This window comes from Acinonyx jubatus, chromosome D3 (assembly GCF_027475565.1).
Source record: "Acinonyx jubatus isolate Ajub_Pintada_27869175 chromosome D3, VMU_Ajub_asm_v1.0, whole genome shotgun sequence".
Lineage (NCBI taxonomy): Eukaryota > Metazoa > Chordata > Mammalia > Carnivora > Felidae > Acinonyx > Acinonyx jubatus.
Window position 1 is genome coordinate 20,588,705 of NC_069392.1, and position 16,941 is coordinate 20,605,645.

General features: G+C 37.2%; 1 protein-coding gene across 1 annotated transcript in view; it reads right to left on the minus strand.

Moving 5' to 3' along the window:
* Window positions 1-16,941, minus strand: part of SLC5A1 (solute carrier family 5 member 1) — a 72,248-nt gene that overhangs the window by 2,670 nt on the left and 52,637 nt on the right. Inside the window, exons 13-14 of the mRNA XM_027050802.2 lie at window positions 12,417-12,632; window positions 10,615-10,720 (exon numbers count right to left, since the gene is read on the minus strand). Of these exons, the coding sequence (XP_026906603.1) occupies window positions 10,615-10,720; window positions 12,417-12,632 (322 nt within the window). The remainder of the gene's footprint in view (window positions 1-10,614; window positions 10,721-12,416; window positions 12,633-16,941) is intronic.

Sequence of the window (16,941 nt, forward strand, 5' to 3'; positions counted from 1 at the left end):
CTGGCATGACTCAAGAGCATATTGGCTACACCTGAAAGTTCCAAAGTTTTACAACATATCCAGCCATGTGGTAATAATTGGTCTGAATACTTCCTGATACAGGGCAGCAACAATCAACACTTCCAGGGCTTAATGTCTGCTCTTGCATATAAACACTGCTGAATCAAACCACCCAACTGGCCCTGTCATTCAAAGCAGATGCCCACCAAGGGAACTGATTCTCTCCTCTGAGCCAGTGTGTGACACTGAAGATATATAGACCTGGATTAGAATCCCAGATCCATGGCTCACTAGATATGAAATCAAGCACACTGTGTTTTCAACATGATGGCCAGAGACTACTCCTCTCCACTCTCTCATGTTTTAAGAGTTACAAACTTTTAGAATTGCAAATAACCTTAGTGATTAAGCACATACATGTGTCAGAACTGGAACCAAAACTCGGGTTTATGGTTTTGCTAATTCACCTGTCTTATCTTCAAGTGCATGTAAAATTGGATAAATAACACCTTCATTATAAGATTTTATAAGAGAATGCCCAGAGTGTAGTTGGTATCAAGAAGTAATAGTCTCCTTCTATTCTTTTCTGTCATGCGTATAAGAAAGATTCCAGTCTCCTTGCACCCATTCTTTGGTTCACTCCACCAAAATAGGAGAATGGAGAGGGAGTAACAAAAGTTGGGCTCACTGACCAGCCCAAGTAAGAAATTCATGGTGATCTGGATCAATAAAAAGTTGGGCAGCCTTGAGAAAATCTCTATATCTCATTTTCCTTATCTGTAAAGTTGGAAGAATTATATTTTTATTATCTTATTAAAAGTATGATATGGTGCTAAAATGAATCTAGAGTAAGGTATTCATAATTAAAATATGTCATGATCATATTATCAGTCATGATGACAATAATGGTGATGATGACAAGATAGGTTCATGCTGCTGTTGCTCAGAGAATGGTGACAGTGACATATATTATCTATAAAAGCCCTCAAGAGATCTTAATTTATTTTACTACAATAAGTCAGGGTCATGTGTTTTCACCACGAGTTCTTCAAGAAAGAATAGAATTCAAGGTTGCCATGAACCTTAGAAGTCATTAAGCCAATTCTCTAGGCAGTGTGGGAGTCTCCACTATGGAATTCTTGATAGATGCACACTTTCTGCTTACCCCTTTCTAGACCAATTCAGTTAGAAAATTCTTCCTTAGCAGAAATCAAGATGGTGATACCTATAGCCAATTCTTATAATGGAGCATTATCTCATTCAATGTTTCCAACAATGATATAAGGTATAGTCTATCATTTAGAATACTTTTATATAAAGAATATAAGCTTTAGAAAAAATGTAATCACTTGCACAAGGAGTAAGTAGAGAGGTAAGAATTCAACCCCAGTTCTTATTGAATCCAAATCGCACACTATGTCTCTGTACTACACGGCCTCCTCACTTTGAGTTAAAATTGGATGAGTTCTATTCTGGTGAACAGGGGACATTGCACTGCAGGGCACTACAGGACCTCTTCTTCATACTTTCAAGAACAGGAGACGTAGCTGACTTTCCTAACACATAGAAACAGACAGAGGGGTGCCTGCATGGCTCATTTGGTTAAACATCCAACTCTTGATCTCAGCTCAGGTCGTGATCTTGCAGTTCTTGTGTTCGAGCCCTGCATTAGGCTCTGCACTAATGATGCAGAGCCTGCTTGGGATTCTGTCTCTCCTTCTCTCTGCCCCACTTGTTCTCTCTGTCTCTCTCTCTCTCTCTCCCTCACTCAAAATAAATAAATAAACATTTAAAACATTTTGAGACAGAGAGACAAAATGAGGAGACAGAGGAATATGTCCCAAAAAAGACAAAAAAAAAAAAAAAAAAAAAACCAGCAAGAGATCTAAGCAAAAGAGACAAGTAATATGCCTGAGAGAGAATTTAAGGTAATGGTCATAAAGATACTCACTGGACTTAAGAAAAAAGTGGAGGACCTCAGTAAGACCCTTAACAAAGAGACAGAAAAAATGAAAAAGAGCCAATCAGAAATGAAGAACTCAATAACTGAAGTTAAAAGTACCCCGGATGGAATAAATAGTAGACTAGAGAAAGCAGAAGAACAGATCAGCAACCTGGAGGACAGTGTAATGGAAAGCAATCAAACTGAACAGGAGAGAGGAAAAATAATAATTATAAATGAAAATAGATTTAGGAAACTCAGCAATACTCTCAAGCATAATAACATTTGCATTATAAGGATCCCAGAAGGGGAAGAAAGGAAATGGGGCAGAAAATTTATTCAGCACTTGTTGGTATGAGCACTGCATGTTGTATGTAAGCCAATTTGACAATAAATTATATTTTAAAAAATAATAAATATATTTCTGCAATATTAAAATATTAAAAAAAGAAAAAAATATTCAAAGAAATAATAACTGAGAGTCCCCAAATCTGGGGAAGGAAACAGAAATTTAAATCCAGGAGACACAGAAAGCCCCCAAAAATCAACCCAAGGAGGTCCACATCAAGACACATAGTACTTAAAATGGTAAAAAAGTGGCACCTGGGTGGCTCAGTAGGTTAAGCATCCAACTCTTGTTTTCAGTTCAGTTCATGATCTTGAAGTTTCATGAGTTCAAACCCTGCATCAGGCTCTGCAGTGGCAGCACAGAGCTCACTTGGGATTCTCTCTCTCCCTCTCTTTCTGCCTCTCCCCCACTGGCACTGTCTCTGTCTCTCTCAAATAAATAAATAAACCTTTTACAAAATTATAAAATGGCAAAAAGTAGTGATAAAGAATTTTTAAAGCAGAAAGAAAAAGAAAAGAAAATGGTTACATACAAGGGAAACCACATAAGGCTATCAGCTGATTTTCAGCAGAAACTTTGCAGGCCAAAAGGGAGTGGCATGATAGACTCAAAGTGCTGAAAGGAAAAACAAACAAACAAACAAACAAACAAACCTGCAGCCAAGACTATTCTATTCAGCAAGGCCATCATTCAGAATATAAGGAGGGATAAAGAGTTTCCCAGGCAAACAAAAATTAAAGGAATTAATGTCCATGAAACCAGCCCTATAAGCTGGTTAAAGCTGTTAAAGGGGACTCCTTGAGTGGAAAGGAAAGTAGGAGTAAGAAAAATAAGAAACACAAAAGCAGTAAAAAACAAATATATTTATGAATATTAGTCAAGAGAGTCACAAAATAAAAGGATGTAAAGTATGACACCATTTACCTAAAACATAGAGGAGAGAGGAGTAAGGAATGGGTTCAAGTTTAAGCGACCATCACTTAATATAGACTGCTATATGCATTAAGATATTATATATAAACTTAATGGTAACCGTGAATGAAAAACCAGTAATAGATATGCAAAAAATAAGAGAAAGGAATCCAAATATATCACTAAAGAAAACCATGGAAGAAGAGAGCAAGAGAAGAAACAGAAGAACTACAAAAACAACCATAAAATAAATAACAAAATGGCAATAAGTACATTCTTATCAATAATTACTCTGAATGTAAATGGATTAAGTGTTCCAATAAAAAGACATAGGGTGACATAATGGATTAAAAGGTAAGACCCCCCCCCCCAAAAAAAGTAAGACCCATCTATATACTGCCTACAAGAGACTCATTTCAGACCTAAAGACATATGCAGATTGAAAGTGAAGTGGGCGACTGATGAATGGATAAAAAAGATATATAAGCGACCCAGTTAAGTAATATATATATATATATATACACATATACATATACATACACATATACATATACACACACATATACATATATATGTATATATATATAGTGGAAATAAGCATTATATATATATAATGGAAATAAATTAGAAAAAGACAAATACCATATGATTTCACTCATATGTGATATTTAAGAAACAAAACAGGGGCGCCTGGGTGGCTCAGTCAGTTAAGTGTTCGACTTCAACTCAGGTCACGATCTCACGGGCCGTGAGTTCAAGCCCTGCGTCAGGCTCTGGGCTGATGGCTCAGAGCCTGGAGCCTGCTTCGGATTCTGTGTCTCCCTCTCTCTCTGCCCCTCCCCCGTTCATGCTCTGTCTCTCTCTGTCTCAAAAATAAATAAACGTTAAAAAAAATTTTTTTAATAAAAAAAAAAAACAAAATAAATGAACATAGGGAATGGGAAAAAAGAGAGGGAAGCAAAGTCTTAATTATAGAGTCTTAATTATAAAGAACAAACTGAAGGTTGCTGGGGAAGTGGATGGGGGGGATGAGCTAAATGGGTGATGGGTTTTAAGGAGGGCACTTGGGCTGAGCACAGGGTGTTATATGTAAGTGATGAATCACTAAAGTCTACTCCTGAAACCAATACTACACTATATGTTAACTAACCAGAATTTAACAAAAATTTGAAGAAAAAAAAAGTAAAGGGATGGAAAAGATTTATCATGCAAATGGAAGTAAAAAGAAAGCCAGGGTAGCAATCAGACAAAACTGACTTTAAACCAAAGACCATAGATAGATAATAAATATATAAATAAATAAATAAATAAATAAATAAATAAATAAATACTTGTAACAAGAGACAAAGAAGGACACTATATAATCATAAAGGGCACAAACAAGAAGATATAAGAGTTATATTTATGCCCCCAACTTGGAGACACCCGAATACATAAAGCAGCTAATAACAAACATAAAGGAAGTAATCGATAGTAATACAATAATAGTAGAGGACTTTAACACCCCATTTACATCAATGTATAGATCACTTAAACAGAAAAATCAACAAATAAACAGTGGCTTTGAAGACACATTAGACCAAATGGACCTAACAGATATATTCAAAACATTCATCCTAAAACAGCAGAATACACATTCTTCTCAAGTACAATTGAACATTCTACAGAATAGATTCACATATTAAGCCACAAAACAAGCCTCAACAAATTCTAAAAGATCCAAGTCATATTCTGCATCTTTTTAAACACAATGCTATGAAACTGGAAATCAACCATACGAAAAAATCTAGATAAAACAAAAATACATGGAGGTTAAATAACATGCTACTAAACAATGAGTGGGCCAACCAAGAAATCAAGGAGGAAATCAAAAAATAAATGGAGACAAACAAACAAACAAACAAACAAAAAATACAATGGTCCAAAAGCTTTGTGATGTAGCAACAGTTGTTCTAAGATGGAATTATATAGCAATATAGTCCTACCTCAAGAAGCAAGAAAAATCTCAAATAAACAACCTAACCATGCAGCTAAAGGAACTAGAAAAAGAACAAACAAAACCCAAAACCAGCAGAAGGGAGGAAAAATAATGATTAGAGAAGAAACAAACAAAATAAATACTAAACACACACACACACACACACACACACACACACACACAGTGGAACAGATCAATGAAACCAGGAGCCAGGTTTGTTGAAATGAGGTTTGTTGAAAAGACCAACAAACTTGATATACCTTTAGCCAGACTCATCAAAAAGAGGAAAAGAGCTAGAGAGAAGACTCAAGTAAAGAAAATCAGAAATAAAAGAGGAAAAATAACAACCAACACCACAGAAATACAAAGACTTATAAAAGAATATTATGAAAAAATCTATGCCAGCAAATTGAACAACCTATAAGAAATGGATAAATTTCTAGAAACACATAAATTTCCAAAACTGAATCAAGGAGAAACAGAAAATTTGAACAGACCAATGACCAGTAATGAAACTGAATTAGTAATAAAAAAAAAAAAAAAAACAACCCTCCCTGGGAATGCAAGCTGGTGCGGCCACTCTGGAAAACAGTATGGAGGTTCCTCAAAAAACTAAAAATAGAACTACCCTACAACCCAGCAATTGCACTACTAGGCATTTATCCATGGGATACAGGGGTGCTGTTTCGAAGGGACACATGCACCCCCATGTTTATAGAAGAACTATCAACAATGGCCAAAGTATGGAAAGAGCCCAAATGTCCAATGATGAATGAATGGATAAAGAAGATGTGGCATATATATACAATGGAGTATTAGTTGGCAATCAAAAAGAATGAAATCTTGCCATTTGCAACTAGGTGGATGGAACTGGAGGGTATTATGCTAAGTGAAATTAGTCAGAGAAAGACAAAAATCATATGACTTCACTCATATGAGGACTTTAAGAGACAAAACAGATGAACATAAGGGAAGGGAAACAAAAATAATGTAAAAACAGGGAGGGGGACAAAACAGAAGAGACTCATAAATATGGAGAACAAACTGAAGGTTACTGGAGGGGTTGTGGGAGGGGGGGTGGGCAAAATGGGTAAGGGGCACTAAGGAATCTACTCCTGAAATCATTGTTGCACTATATGCTAACTAATTTGGATGTAAAATTTAAAAAGAAAAAATAAAATTTAAAAAAAAGAAAAAAGAAAAAAACTGCCAACAAACAAAAGTTGAGGAACATATTTCTTCACAGATGAATTCTACCAAACATTTAAAGAGTTAATACCTATTCTTCTCAAACTATTCCCAAATATATAAAAGAGGAAGGAAAGCTTCCAAACTCATTCTATGAGACCACTCATCCTGACACCAAAAACATTAAAAAAAAATACAAAAAAAAAGAGAACTACAGGGCAATATCCCTGATGAACATAGATGCAAAAATCCTCAACAAAATATTAGCAAACCAAATCCAACAAAACATGAAAAAAAGCATTCAACACAATCAAGTGGGATTTATTCCTGGGGTGCAAGGGTGGTTCATTATTCACAAATCTATCAACATAATACATCATATCAATAAGAGAAAACACAAAAACCATATGATCATTTCAATATATCAATAGATACAGAAAAAGCATTTGACAAAGTACAGCATCCATTCTTGAATTAAAAAAAAACAAAAAACAACAACAAAAAAAACCTCAATAAAGTAGGTTTAGAGGGAACATACCTCAACAGAATAAAAGCCATATATGAAAAACCCCCACAGTGGACATCACACTCAGTGGGGAAAAACTGAGACCTTTCCCCCTAAGCCCAGGAACAAGACAGGATGTCCGCTCTCACCACTTTTATTCAACATGGTACAGGAAGTCCTAGTCATAGAAATTAGATCATGAAAAGATTAAAAAGGCATCCAAATTGGTAAGGAAGAAGTAAAACTTTTACTATTCACAGATTACATGGTACTATATACAGAAAACCCTAAAAGACTCCACCAAAAAACTACTAGAACTGATAAATGAATTCAGTAAAGTTGTGGGATGTAAAATCAATATACAGAAATCCATTGCATTTCTATACACTAATAATGAAGTAGCAAAAAGAGAAATCAAGAAAACATTTCAATTTCACCAAAAGTAATAAAATACCTAGGAATAAACCTAACCAAGGAGGTGAAAGACCTGTACTCTGAAAACTATAAAACATTGATGAAAGAAATTGAAGACAACACAAAGAAATGTAAAGATAGTCTAAACTCATCCATACTACCTAAAGCAATCCACAGATTTAATGCAATCCCTATCAAAAATACCAACAGCATGTTTCACAGAACTAGAAAAAATAATCTTAAAATTTGTATGGAACCATAAAAGACCTCAAATAGCCAAAGCAATTTTGAAAAAGAATAAAACTGAAGGCATTACAACCCCATATTTTAAGATATACTACAAAGCTGTCGTAATCAAAACATGGTATTGACACAAAAATACAAAAATATGCAATGGGAAAGAGCCTCTTCAAAAAATGGTGTTGGGAAAACTGAGCAAAAGAATGAAACTAGATTACTTTCTTACACCATATACAAAAATAAACTCAAAACGGATTAAGGACCTAACTGTGAGACCTGAAACTATAAAAATCCTAGGAAAGTACAGGCAGTCATTTCTCTAACATCAGCCATACCAATATTTTTCTAGATTACATCTCCTGAGACAAGGAAAACAAAAGCAAAAATAAACTATTGGGACTTCATCAAAATAAAAACTTCTGCACAGCACAGGAAACAATCAATGAAACTAAAAGGCAACCTATGGAATGGGAGAAGATATTTGCAAATGACATATCTGATAAAGGGTTAGTACCCAGAATATATTAAAAATTTATACAACTGAACACAAAAAAAAACCCAAATAATCCAGTTTAAAAACAGACAGAAGACATGAACAGACATTTCTCCAAAGAAGACATCCAGATGGCCAACAGACATGAGAAGATGTTCAATATCATTCGTCGTCAGGGAAATGCATATCAAAACTACAATGACTACTTAACACTTGTAACAGTGGCTAAAATCAAAAACACGAGAAACAAATAGCATTGGTGAGGATGTGGAAAAAAAGGAACTCTTGTGCACAGTTGGTGGGAATGCAAACTGGTGCAGCCACTGTGAAAAACAGTACAGAGGCTCCTCAAAAAATTAAAAATCAAATTACCATATGATACAGTAATCACACTACTGGGTATCTACCCCAAAATATGAAAACACTAATTCATAGGGGTACCTGGGTAGCTCAGTCAGCTAGGCATCCGACTTCAGCTCATGTCATGATCTCATGTGTCATGGGCTCAGGCCTCACATTAGGCTCTGTGCTGACAGCTCAGAGCCTGGAGCCTGATTTGGATTCTGTGTCTCCCTCTTTCTCTGCCCCTCCCCTGCACACACTCTGTCTCTCTCTATCTCTCAAAAATAAATAAACATTTAAAAATTTTAAGAAAGAAAACACTAATTCATAAAGATATATGACCCTTATGTTTATTGCAGCATTACTTACAATAGCCAATTTATTGAAGTAGCCCAAGTGTCCATCAATAGATGAATGGATAAAGAAGATGTGGTATATAGATACAATAGAATATTACTTAACCATAAAAAAGAATGAAATCTTGCCATTTGCAACAACAGGGATGGACCTAGAGGTACTTCTAAGTGAATAAGTCGGTCAGAGAAAGACAAATACCATATGATTTCACTCATATGTGGAATTTAAGCAACAAAACAAACAGACAAAAAAAGACTCTTAACTATATAGAATACACTGATGGTTGCCAGAGGAGAGGTGGGGTGATAATAAATTAGGTGAAGGGGATTAAGAGCACACTTACCTTAAGGAGCACTGAATAAAGTATAGAATTGTTAAATCACTATATTATACACATGAAACTAATGTAACACTGTATGCTAACCACACTGGGATTATAATAAAAAATAAAAATAAAATGGTGCTAGAGCAACTGGATAATCATATAAAAAATAAAAATAAAAATAAAATAAAATAAGATTCCACTCATCAGTCTTAAATTTGCCCTCTGGTACATAACTAACCTCTTCTTCTACATTAAAACATGCAAAAGACTTCCCATCCATGTCCCTTTTATTTAAATTTTTTTTCAACGTTTTTTATTTATTTTTGGGACAGAGAGAGACAGAGCATGAACGGGGTAGGGGCAGAGAGAGAGGGAGACACAGTATCGGAAACAGGCTCCAGGCTCTGAGCCATCAGCCCAGAGCCTGACGTGGGGCTCGAACTCACGGACCGTGAGATCGTGACCTGGCTGAAGTTGGACGCTTAACCGACTGCACCACCCAGGCGCCCCCCATGTCCCTTTTAAATCTATGATATTCTCACTCAGTGTGGAGACATTTTTGGAAGTGGGAGAAGCAGGTAGCATGTCCATGTCTCCCTGCTCCAAGGTAGCAGAAAATGTCTACCTTTTTCAACAACATGGTCAACTGCTTGTGGCTCTAGATTCTTTCTAGTACATGCAGAATCACAGGTTTCAAAACTAAAAGGTCTTTAGAGACCAAGAGAAGATTGTATCAGAGCTGGGATAATAGGCAAAGCCACCTCCTTCCTGACTCTCAATTCACATGTCCATAAAATAAGGCCATAAGACCAAATATCTAGAGCCCTTTCCAGAGCTAGGGTTATATATTTCTGATGGCCATATTCAGAACTTATTCTGCTGCATCTGTGCTCCCCTTCAGATGGAGTGATGTGACTTCCGGTCCAGCACCAGATAAAGCACACATGATCTTGCACTCCCACACCTCTACATACCATACATCTCCACAACCATCCTAAATGTGTGCACCACTCCCAAGTAGGGAGAAAAAGCTCCAATATATAAGCTGAGGAAAGCATTTCCCCATGATCAGGATAAGTCTCTAAACACTGACTATGCATTATCTTACTGGACTTCAGGGAAATTTGATTTTCTAAATCTGATGTGGTAAGCTGATGAGACATAAGACCCCAAGAGCCTCTCACCCATCTTCCTGATGTCACTAGAACTAACCATAGCTTAGGTTCCAACTGCTTTCAGTTCACAAGCTCTGATTCTTCCCTTGTCCTTGGCCATGCCCCAAATCAAGTCAGGGTGGCAAATACCCAACTCATACTTACATAGTTCACACTGTGAACTATGAGACATAATGAGGCTGGGATTGTTCTGCACCTCTCTCTTCCCCTTGACCAGGCCTCAGAGTGAATTTCCCATCCATTCCATCTCATTCCCCACCTCACTCCCTACTCCCTTCCAGAAGAGAGACCTGAGCTTTGATGAATACATTTCATAAATGCTTCGGTACAGTGGCCTTGCTATTGGAGGAGTAACTTTTTAGGGCTTGGAACTAGGTTCTGAATCACAAATCACCTATTTCAATGGTCTCCTCTGGGGTTTCTTGGATGTCCTCCTCTCCTGCATCCAAGTCAATACGTTCCTCTTTGCTGTTGCGCAGGCTCCAACACAGACGATAGAGCTATGGAGAAAGCAAAACAGGTTAGCAGAAAGATCCAAATAGTGTCTTGGGTCAAGAAGTTGGAGAACAAAGATATGTGCTCAAGAAAGGAAAAGGTACATCACTTCCTGAAAGGTGTCAGTGGATAACTAGCCATTGCTCTAGAATACAGTGGGCATTGGAGGCACTCCCAGTGAGACATTCACTTTGCCAGTGTTTGCTCAATGAAACTCAATAAAAAATGAAAACAACAACAAAAAAAGAGGTATCCTAGTCTCTCAGTACCAACAAAAACATAGATTAACAGTTCCATCTACAACATTATTTCTAAATATGGATACTTCAATGTGAATTATACACATGAATTCACATTGTGTGATATTATATTCAGAGACTAAGAGACTGCCTTGAATAAAGAAATTTTTGTTGAATGAATGAACTCTTCTCACACATGATAACCAAATTTGTTCCTTTACACTTATTTGTCTAGACCAACAGTATAAGAGTAGAGTTTTATACTATGTGTTTGTTACCTTATAAGGACATAATCTGTAGAATTATGAGCCATATTAGAATAGAATAGAGCTGGAGACACACAGCTTCTATGGACATGAAACCAGAAACTCGTAGAAGTCTGAAAATCAATTTAATGTGTTCATTCTACCCATGACCTCTTTTGGTAACTACCTTCCTTTCTCTACTTCAAGAGGAATCATGGAGCTAAATGTGCTTGGGGCTGCAATACTTGCAAACACTGAGACATCAGGAAGCATTAAAAACAACACAAAGAAAGCCAGTTGACAGATTCAGCAAAAAAAACATAATGGCAGTTCTTCTGCTATAAAAGCAGTCTTTGTTTTACATCAAGATTGGTCACAGCTTTGAAAAATTCATAATGAGGTTGAAGGTCTCTTAGGGATTCCATAAGTCCCTGTGACTAAAAAGTCACTTTCTCTTTCTCTATGGGCAAAAATGACCTTGGCTAACTCTCTAGCTCTGTTCCTAAGAAACCTTAAAAAGGTAAAATGTCAGCTGTACTGAGCTACCAGACTATATTGCTTATGGTAAAAATGACCCATAATGGGAAATCTTCATCTGCATTGGGAGGGCTGTGAATAAATCTTAAACCAAGGGTGACATCTAGAGTTAAAGGAGAGTATTTACTATTTTTGGAGTCTTGAATCAATTGGACTTTGATATTATTTGAAATTTCTCAAACTATACGGGTAATTGTTTGGAAGCTTAATTGGACAAAAATTAAGGGAATACCATACTTCAAATTTCCCTGAGTGTGGTGATTTTTGTAACTAAGTATATGCCTTGCTGGGACCCCTGGAAGTCATGCCATGGGACTATTAGAAAAAATCTAAGTTCCTATTTGAGATATGAGCATCTCAGCCAGGGTAGCCCCTGTGCTCACCCATGTGATCTCATGCCCTTGTGTTGTGCTGTCACTCAGGGTGAAGGATCCAGAGAATACCCTTTCAACTGAAATTTGAACTACTATGAAAACTTCTGCCAAAGACACATGCTTGATACTGCTTTGCTGGCACACCATGTTTTCTGTTCTGTGTCTTTCTACGTAAAACAAATTGCAAGCATGGGCTATTTTAGTCATATGAGTGCAAATGTCTAATTGAGCAAAAGGCAACCAAGATGGGTGTTGCAGCATGAACATGAAACAAGGGCAGGACACCTCCCCAAAATGGATACTCACATGCACATCTGGAATGGGCTTGGTGAAGAGAGACACAACCACAATGATGATGATAGAAATGACAAAAAGGATGATGGCAAAATACAGGTAGTGCACACCACAGATAATTTTGGGACAGTTGCTGGGCTTCATGCAGCTCCCAGTTCCATAGGAAAATTCAGCCACCATACGGGACACCCCAATCAGAAATCCTATGATCAGTCCCCAAAAGGCTCCCTGTAAAAGAAAACCCTGAGTTAACCAATACCGAACACACAAAACAGCTGGGCATTCCTAGGGGGACAGAGGCAAAGGAACAAAAATGAAACAAATGATATCTTCAGGCCATCTGAAGCCAGAACACTGGAGTTCAGAATATGGCTAGGAGTGTCATGTCAGGCCTAAGCCTTCAGCAGGTGTGTTTATCATGTTTCAGTGATGTGATTTTACCTGGGTCTTAAAATGAGGATTCATAATATAATGGGGTACAGTGTCTAATAACTGGTGTTGAATGTCAATCCAAAGATTTAATTCCAAAAATTCCCTTTAATTTTAAAAGCAATTTGAATCTCTCTCCCTGTAGCTACTACCACCATCAGCTTCCAGATTTAGCCATGTTCAGATGCAATGTAATTACTTGTGAAGTAATATGTATTCCTTGAATACACTGAAAAAAAAATTGGGTCTTTTGGAGATGGAAGAGAAAGGAATGTTTCCATCAAGATATAAATACTACTTTCTTCATTAACCTCTTTTAAGATCCAAAGTCACTGTTTTTAATTTGAGAACATAAAACTATACTATGTGTTTTTACATTAAGCTTTGGGTTTTCATATTAGAAATATGGAAAACTTTAAGAGACTAGAATTATTGGGGGACAATTTCTCAGGGGTTTTTTTAGCCCTTTCCACCCTTCCTTCCTTCCTTCTCTCTTACCTTCCTTCCTTCCCTCTACCCACTCCCCCTTTTTTTTGGTCAGTCCTCACCTAGAGAACCAGGTCTGAATCTAGAGACCCACATTTTAAAAGGAGCAGTGACAAAGTAGAATGAATTCATAGAACGGTGAATGTCAAAAATGTTGATTCTTGAACTCTGCTAGCCACAGGTACCCCTGCACTTTATATCCCAGATGTTCTGTATTATCATGTCATGAGTATTTATGTCATGGGTCTTTGCACAGGTCATTATATCTGGGAAAGCACAGGCTCTTCCCTTCCTAGTAACTTTGTTCTCACTTAAATGTCTCCTCTCGCCCTCCCAAGACAGAATTGGGCAGGCCCATCCTCCTTGCTGTGACTGCACTGTAGGCACACCTCCATGCCAACACTGATCCCACTGCTAAGGAATCATTCATTCACTTACTTCTCTTTCTCCCCATCTGAACTGGGAAGTTGCCCAGAGAAGGAAACAGAACTTATTCCTTATTCCCTTTGTGTTGCTAGTGCCTATTTCTATGTCTGGGATCTGGAAGTATCTGATAGATAGATAGATAGATAGATAGATAGATAGATAGATAGATAATAGATAGATGATAAGGAAAAAGAAAAAGACATTCCCCATTAACCCCCATACACTTATTCATTCAAAAAATATGTTTTTACTTTAGTTTGTATAAATGATATTGATAAAATCTGCTCTAGAGCTTTCCTTCTCTCTTGGCAATTAGCCTGTTCCTGTTCTTTTAGTCTTATTTGCAAGAGGCCCTTGAAAAATCTGGGAAATCTTTGACATTTTCCTCAATATTTAGAGTCACCCTCATCAAACACAATATCTGACCTGTCCTGAGAATCACTTTGCAGTCTCTACATGTTACTTTCCAGAAACTCTAGGCAAGGGTTTTTCACCCTCAGCACTGTGACATTTGGGCTTGAAAATTCTTTTGGGGGTGGGAGGTGAGCATGGGAGAAGCTGTCTTGTGCACTGTAGAAAGTTTAGCGGCATCCCTGGCCTCCACTCACTAAACAGCAACCCAAATCATAGCAATCCACCCAAATCATAGCAATCAAAACTGTTACCAGATATCGCCAAATATCCCCTGGGGAAAGGGCAAAATCACCCCCAGTTGAGAACCATTACACTGTATCCCAATTCTTAGCCTTATTTTTTGAATGCCCCAGTCCTTTGTTGGATTGAATCTGTTTTTGGTTCGTGGCAATACCCAACTGGGCTTTTAGCCATACTTTACTAACTTACATTTTAGAAATCTCTCAGCTTCTGCCAATATCTATTGAAATATATCCTAAGATTGTACCCATTTTTCTAACCTGCCATAACTTGCAGGTTTTTTTTCTTATTTTTCAAGGGTGTTTATCTGTGCATGCAGTTTTGTGATACCAGCAAATCTGGACTATGTTCCTAATAGCAAATGTTGAAGGAAGAGAGGCACATGTGGTAATTTTATACTTCATATCTGGGTCACTCCAGTGAGGTATTTGTTTCTGTCCTATTGGGAGAAAGAACTTATCTCTAACCAAAAATATATCATCATTTATACTGCTTCAGACAATAAGCTACATAGTCAACACCCCATTCCATCCCAGCCTTCCTCAGACATGTAGGTGGTTTGATACAGAGAGAGCTGAGCAACACTTCAGTCAGAAGGCATATCTAAAGACATCCTTTTCATGGTTCAATACCTGTGACAGCACTCCACTGAAAATCCAAACTCTTTAGCCTGGCTTTCAAAGGAGCCATTCCTTTTTTCCCCAAAAACTTTTATTTAAAGGTTGTTCTTTTTTTTTTTTTTTTGAGAGAGAGAGAGAGAGAAAGAGAGACAGAGAGAGAGAAAGAGAGAGAGAGAGAGAGAGAGAGAGAGAGAGTGTGTGTGTGTGTGTGTGCGTGCGTGTTTGAGCAGGGAAGGGGCGAGAGAGAGAGAGAGAGAGAGAGAGAGAGAGAGAGAGAGAGAGAGAGAGAATCCCAAGCAGGCTCCATGCTGTCCAGCACAGAGCCTGACACAGGGCTCAAATTATGAGATCATGACCTGAACTGAAACCAAGAATTGAATGTTTAACCAACTGAGCCACCCAGGCACCCCCCAGATTTTTATTTAAATTCTAGTTAGTTAACATATAGTATAATATTGGTTTCAGGAATAGAATTCAGTGATTCATCACTTACATACAACACCCAGTGCTCATAACAAGTGCCCTCCTTAATACTCATCACCTAGCCCATCCCCACTCACCTGCCTCCATCAACCCTCAGTTTGTTCTCTATCATTAAGCATCTGTTATGGTTTGCTTCCCTCTTTTTTTCCTTCCCATATGTTCATCTGTTTTGTTTCCTAAATTCCACATGAGTGAAATTATATGGTATTTGTCTTTATCTGATTGACTTATTTCATTTAGCATAATACACTCTAGCTCCATCCACATTGTTACAAATGGCAAGATTTCATTATTTTTTATAGCTAACTAATATTTCATTGTGTGTGTATATATACCATATATATATATATATATATATATATATATATATATATATATATTCATCAGTCAATGGACACCTGGACTCTGCTCTTTTTATAGTTTGGATATTGTTGATAATGCTGTTATAAACATTTGGTTACATGTACTCCTTCATATCTGTATTTTTGTATCCTTTGGGTAAATACCTAGTAATGTAATTGCTGAGGGAATTGCACAGGGAATTTCTATGTTGGGCTTTTTGAGGAACCTCCATACTGTTTTCTAGAGTGTTTGCAACTAGTTTCATTCCCATCAACAGTGTAGGAAGGTTCCCATTTCTCCACATCCTCACCAACAACTGTTGTTTCTTGTGTTGTTAATTTTAGCCATTCTGACAGGTGTGCAGTAGAATCTCATCATGGTTTTTATTTGTATTTCCTGATGATGTATGATGTTGAGCATCTTTTCATGTGTCTGTTAGCTATCTGGATGTCTTCTTTGGAAAAGTGACTATTCATGTCTTTTGCCCCTTTTCTTAACTGGGTTGTTTGGTTTTTGAGTGTTGAGTCTGATAAGTTCTTTATAGATTTTGGATACTAACTCTTTATCAGATATGTCATTTGCAAATATCTTCTCCCATTCCACAGGCTACCTTCAGTTTTGTGCATAAGCTTTTTATCTTGATGAAGTCCCAGTAGTTCATTTTTGCTTTCATTTCCCTTGTCTCTGGCAACATGTCTAGTAAGAAGTCGCTGCAGCCGAGGTCAAAGAGGTTGCTTCTTTTTTCTCCTGTAGGATTTTGATGGTTTCCTGTTTCACATTTAGGTCTTTCATCCATTTTGAATTTATTTTTGTGTAGGGTGCAAGAAAGTGGTCCATGTTCATTCTCCATGTTGCTGCCCAGTTTTCCCAAAACCATTTGTTGAAAGGACTGTCTTTTTCCCATTGCATATTCTTTCCTGCTTTTCAAAGATTAGTTTACCATATAGTTGTGGGTCCATTTATGGGTTTTCTGTTTTGTTCCATTGATCTGTGTGTCTGTTTTTGTGCCAGTACCATACTGTCTTGATGACTATAGATCTGTAATATAGCTTGAAGTCCAGAATTGTGACACCTCTAGCATTGATCTTTTTCAACAT